Genomic DNA, 6,319 nt, shown 5'->3' with positions numbered 1-6,319 from the left:
CCCAACTCTGATCTCTATGACACAGAGGACCACATTGCTAGGATAGGGGACCTGCATCAGTGCACATATGGGACTGGAGCCAGTCACCACAGATGCTTTTGGGTGGGGCAGCAATTTGGGGTGCTGCAGGGGGGCTAAAAGAGCAGTCTGATTAAAGCTGTCCGGAGCCCTCTCTGTAATCTCCCTGGCTGGAAGCAAACAGATCATTCATTTAATTAAGAGCAATGCCATTAACAACACTTTAAGGATTTCTGTTTGTTTACAGTATGTATGTGTGTGTCTCAAATTTGATCCAATTCTACTGTCACAGCAACAGCTGGGTGAAATTTGACTTCAGAGGATTAAAGAGAGGTAACACATGGAGCTGAGTAATTACTTCAAGGCATGTTATAAGCACATATAATACATTATACATGGAAACATATGTAAAAAATCACCGTTTCCCCATGCATGTCACAATAACTTGGGCAGAGATTGTGCACTTTGTTTCTCTGGATTGAATTATGTCCACACATATAAATATAGGCCTCTGAAACGCAGTTACATGTGGAGTTATCTTTAATGGCAGTGGGTGTGGAGTGCTTTTGCTTGTACTGTAAGAAAATTGCGGGCTTGGTGTAGTTCTTGGACAGGGCTGTGGAGGATTAAACTGTCCATAAAAATAGGTCTCCGTTCAGGATCTGAGGGCTGTCCCTCGTTCTTCTCAGAAGTGGGAGGGGGTGGCACTGCCTTGATGGGTGAGGACTGGCTGTTCTCTCTTTCTGTCTGTCTGTCTCTCTCTCTCTCTCTCTCTCTCCCTAACTCTCTCACTCTGTGGTTTGTCAGTCCGCCCAATGTACAGTTAGTTCCGTCCAAAAAAAGAACCATAAATTACAGTGTACCATGGGTGGTTCTGTAAAACAGGAAAAACTCGGGAAATAGTCTGGTTTAATGTGGCAAGGCATACGCCTCACATAACCTTGGTCAGGGCAGGTAGAGTATGTATGATTAAATCTGTGCATGTAGTTATTGGCAAAGCAACGAAATATGAAAGACGCATTTTATTCTCCAATATGCATACATATGTAGGCATCTACTTACAAAAGGTACATCATCTACATTCATATTTATTAAAATCTGACATACATTTTCATGCTAACAGACATGTACATGTTTCATGGAAATTGATTGTTTCCTGTTAGGTGTGTAAGGTGAACACCTCACTCAGGGTGTTTCATTAAGAGACCCATTCCTTTTTTAGAGACCTATTCTTTTTTTTAAACAACCATTAAATAACAAAGGAACCAGAAACAATAACTAAAACAAAGAACGTTCATACCTTACAAGTTCCTCTGGAGGCCTGGAATCAATCAATATATACCCTCAAGAATAGTAAATAATAAATTAAAGTAGGTGTTATATTTTTCTTTCACCAGCAGTTCGGCAAATTTGTTTCAGTGACAACTGAACTTGCCAAACAATGCATTCTTTTGTGATTCAGAGAGAATGACAAATATCGATCAAATCCAGGCACTGCTGCAGTCTTATTTCTGAGCCTGCTAAGCTAGGTGAGCAGGCATTCATCAATTTAGCGACTGAATGTGTTGTATGTATCTGTTCCCCAGGGCCTCAGATCAGCTGCTTCCCTCCAAATAACTTCACAGCGAAGCAGGCCAGCTACGTGGACACATACTGCTGGGACTCGCTAATGCACCATGAGTTCGACACCGAGGGCAACTTTGAGGAGCGATCTCTCTGGGTCCACAAAGTAAGGATCAACCACTGTAGTCTACTTTGAGAAAGTATGTTCTATTCATGTACTGGAATGTAGTTACTGAATTTTAGATCAATGCTCCTCTGTTCCGAGTCCCGGTTGCACCATTGCCGGCTATGGGCAGAGGTCTGTATTGGCGAGGCAATAATTGACTCAGCCTCGCCGGGGGATGACAGGGGGTAAGCTGGCATTTTCCATTGCTCTCATCACTCTATAGCGGCCACTCCTGGTCAGACCAGGTGCCTGCAGACGCACAAACTGAAGATACACTGACCTCGTTATTACATTACATTACATTAATGGCATTTGGCTCTTACCCATAACCAGGGATAAGTGCGCTGAAAGACCCTAGAGGGAAGTACAATGTCAACTGCTACCAGTACAACAAAGATAAGGGCCAATTTGAATTTTTTTATCCTCCAGTGACATGGGCAGTGTGTGATTGGTGGTGCATCTGCTTTGTGGAAAATATCCAGAGTAGGTATCACGTGAATAGGAAGAGTCACGTGTCTGCCATCTTCTCCTGAGGTTGGCAGGAGTGACTGCTGAGATCAACAAGTTCAGCTGAGTTTGCGGGTTGGGAAAATGAGGGATAAAAATATGAACAAAAAAGGGCTGATAAAAGAGCAGTCTATTTCCATTTGAAGAGTTCAATATACTGCCATTTCTTTCTCTGATGTTTGATAGATAGATAGATAGATAGATAGATAGATACTTTATTCATCCCGAGGGAAATTTTGCAGTGTATTATCTCAATCATATCTATCGTATGCTGTATGGTACTTTATGTGGATTGAGTTGTAACTTTTGTCCGTTAGATGTTCCCATACTCACTCTTGGCGATGGCGGTGATGATGTACCTGCCCGCTCTAATCTGGCGCTTCTTGGTGACGCCCTGTCTGGGCGCAGACCTGCTCTTCATCATCGACGAGCTGGATAAAGGCTACAACCGCTCCGTCAGGCTAGCCCAGAGCATCCTGGAGCTCCAGCACAGTGCCACCAACCCACTGGAGTTTCAGACCGAGCTCGAGAGGTCAGTCTAAGGGTTAACACACACACACGCACACACACACCACTCTATGCAGTTTCATTTTATAGGATGACAAAAACATATCACACTGAAAATATTTTCAAACATATTATTCAATGTATTTTTATTGAACATCCCTTGTAGTGTAGGTTTCAGTGTCATAGAATATATGAGTCCTGAGATAAAGACCTGTGACTCATGCAGGGAACAAAAATGAATTTCTAGGTCAGGACATAATAGAAACATACCAAAGGATATACACAAATAGATTTATGACACACAGAGACACCCAATTATGTACTGCAAGTAAAAAATGTACCTAGTCCTGGTGTAAAAGATCAACTATGATCAGCTGCTTCACTTGCAATGAGAGTAGATATCTCCTGTTCCTATCAGTTAATTTCTTCAGTGACTTGGGATATTTCAGTGAACTTTACTGGTTCATTCTTGAAAAAAATGTAATGAGTTGTCCACTTGTCAAAGTAAACCACACTACCCATATATATCTCCTTTTTAAAAAAGCGGAATTAATCTGACAGAAACGCCTTCCCGCGTCCCACAGGGCGAAACGGAAGCGCTACTTTGAGTACCCCCTGCTGGAGAGGTACATGCAGTGCAAGCAGCGCTCCTACTTCCTGGTCAGCATGCTCTTCCTGCGAAGCTTCCTCCTGCTGGTCTTCATGTCGGCCGCCTGCCTCTACCTGGTGTACTTCCACCTGTCGGCCTTCCTCCAGGACGAGTTCAGCTGCTTCGTGAAGACCGGCCTCCTCCGCGACCAGCCCTGGGTGCCCGAGCTGGTGCAGTGCAAGATGACCGGCCTCCTGGTCTTCCAGGTCATCAGCGTGGCCAACGGCGCGGTCTACGTCCTCCTGGCTCCCATCATCCTCTTCAGCCTGCTCCGCCTCTTCTGCTGGGACACCACCTTCCTGTCGCTGTACGAGGTGCTGCCCGCCCTGGGGCTCATCAGCGGCCGGAAGCTGGGCTGCCCCCTGAACGACCTGAACGTGCTGCTGCTCTTCCTCCGCGCCAACGTCTCGCACCTGCGCTCCTACGGCCGCCTGAGGGCCGTGTGCTCCATGGCGCCCACCCAGCTGACGCGCGGCAGGGGAACAGAGGCGTACGAGGAGGCCATGGAGGAGAGGGAGGAGCTGGAGGAGGAGATGAGGGAGGCCAGGGAGGAGGGCCGGCACAACCTGGTGGACATCATGACCATCCTGGGCGGGATCAGGGCCCAGGGCAAGGGCTGCTCGGACCACAGGCCTCTGGTAGAGGAAAATTTGAGTCTTGGTACCGTAACCCTAATCTTCACAATCAAAAGTGTGATATTGCTTTGTATTGTTGTCATCATCATATGGGATGTTCAGAAGATAATCAAATGAACGAGTCACACGTTGGGTTCCCAGGTGATTCTGCCATTCAGACATATGGTAAACTGTGATGGAAGGAAATATGAGGCATTTCTTTTTCTGTAGCTGTGTTTATATTGCTATTCAATATGACACAAATACACATGTATATAAATCATCTATCCCCCCCCTTACACTTCTGTATATACAACCCAAAGTCAAAATAGTGCTTTGATAGGCACTATTTTTAATGTTCCCAATGCCTTTTTATTGTGAAAAAGAAAGAAAATGTTCTAAAAATATTCTGTACAGCTTTTTGTTGTTTTTAACTGACATATTTGCATTCAGATATTATGCAAAAGATATTGTTGCCTAATGTGATGAAAACAGCATGATGTATAATAGTAGGTACATATCAATAAGGCAATTAAGGGAAATGGAGGAGGGGGCTAGGACATTTCTCATTCTAAAAGAGGCCTGAGTGAAATGTCAGTTAAGTGACCTTTAGCTTCAGCTACCAGTCCACAAACCCCCTAACCTCCCTCTCTGTCTCTTCACAGAACCCTGTAACCACCAGGGGTACCATGAATTGAAGGAGACTCCGTCATATAATTTTGCCTAGAACACACCGCCCCGCACCCCTTTTCCCACCAATGGACTGACTGACCCAGCAAAGGGAGGTGGTGTATGGCAGTGTAGCTGACGTGTTGATAAGACTAAACCACTTCAACCTGGGGGGTGTGGGGGGAGGATTAAAATACATTTCCCAAAAGCCTCTCTTAGAATGACTTTCAAGGGAATTCCAACAATTCACATTTTTGTATTATTTTAAGATTGTGAAACCCTGTTCCTGTTTATGATGTCTTTCTTCTCCCTCCTTTTTACTTGATGTATTTAAAATATGCATATTTATGTGTAACCGTACCAAATAAAGGTGTATTAACCATTTCTTAAGATTGCACTGAAATAATTGAAATGCTCCATCCAATATAGAAAACAACAATGAGATTATGTAATTTTAAAAATGTATCACTTGCAATTTTACAGATGCGAAAACTCCAGTCACTGCAATAGTTCAACCACCAGTGTTATTATACTTATTGGGCCTGGTTTACTAAGACCTGCAAAACTAATAACACAACGATTGATGCAAATCAAATACCATGACCAATCACTGGCCATGTTATTGGTTTTGCATATTTTAAAAGCTTTTGCACATGCTGAAGGCCTTGATAAATCAGGCCCATAGCTGGAAACATGAACCCAAGTACATTACATTACATTATTGGCATTTGGCAGATGCTCTCATCCAGAGCATCATACAGTTGATTAGACTAAGCAGGAGACAATCCCCCCTGGAGCAATGCAGGGTTAAGGGCCTTGCTCAAGGGCCCAACGGCTGTGTGGATCTTATTGTGGCTACACCGGGACACCAACCTTGCGGGTCCCAGTCATTTACCTTAACCACTACAGTACAGGCCACCCCAAGTACCCATGTGAATGGCATTGACAGGTATATTATCAAGGTATTTTAATAAGGTATTATAATTATGTTGTTGTCCCATTGATTATAAACATCTGGAATGAGAAGGCAAACATTTTGTTAACACCTGAACTTCAAACAGCGGCACAAGATTATATACTGTAGAGCTATGACTCTAAATTGTGATAGACTGACTAATAATTGTGTGTGTGTCTGTGCACACGTGTTGTATTTCTACTTACAGAAATACTGCTAAACGAGCACATAGGTTATGAACATCAGTGACGCTTGTTTCATTCTATGAGTAAGCCTGAAAGGCATTTTTTAATGAGAATTAACGCATCTATTTAAATACAATGTGAAGGAAGTCCGGCATTTGCTAATCGCAAGATAAACCAGCTCAAAAGTAATTATGAATTGCCTCTAAAAACAGCAGAAGTATGGTAGGTACAAGTTGAATAACTAAAACGGTAAAACAATAAATCATTAAACACAATGAAAAAAGTCAAAGGGTGAATTACCCCCTCCAGTGGCAACCTCTGGTAAACACACATCAATCTGTAAAATTGTGATACCTAAAATTGTCTTTGTCACACAGTGGGTCTAAAATAGTTTAATGATCAAATATATCAAAGATCAAATGAAAAAATATAGCACAGTGTCCTATGAGCATATTACTTTATTGTATGTTGTTCCGAATAAACAAT

At 43.1% G+C, this 6,319-nt stretch overlaps 1 protein-coding gene across 1 annotated transcript in view; it reads left to right on the top strand.

The window, feature by feature from the left end:
* The window catches only part of panx3 (pannexin 3), a 5,551-nt gene extending 800 nt beyond the window's left edge, over positions 1–4,751 (top strand). The window contains exons 2-5 of the mRNA XM_061249385.1: positions 1,605–1,747; positions 2,572–2,786; positions 3,346–4,070; positions 4,690–4,751. Of these exons, the coding sequence (XP_061105369.1) occupies positions 1,605–1,747; positions 2,572–2,786; positions 3,346–4,070; positions 4,690–4,751 (1,145 nt within the window). The remainder of the gene's footprint in view (positions 1–1,604; positions 1,748–2,571; positions 2,787–3,345; positions 4,071–4,689) is intronic.
* Positions 4,752–6,319: the final 1,568 nt, after the last annotated feature.

This window comes from Conger conger, chromosome 7 (genome assembly GCF_963514075.1).
Source record: "Conger conger chromosome 7, fConCon1.1, whole genome shotgun sequence".
NCBI classification, from domain to species: Eukaryota; Metazoa; Chordata; class Actinopteri; order Anguilliformes; family Congridae; genus Conger; species Conger conger.
Note: the sequence above shows the minus strand (reverse complement) of the source record. Positions and strands in the feature narration are given on the sequence as shown.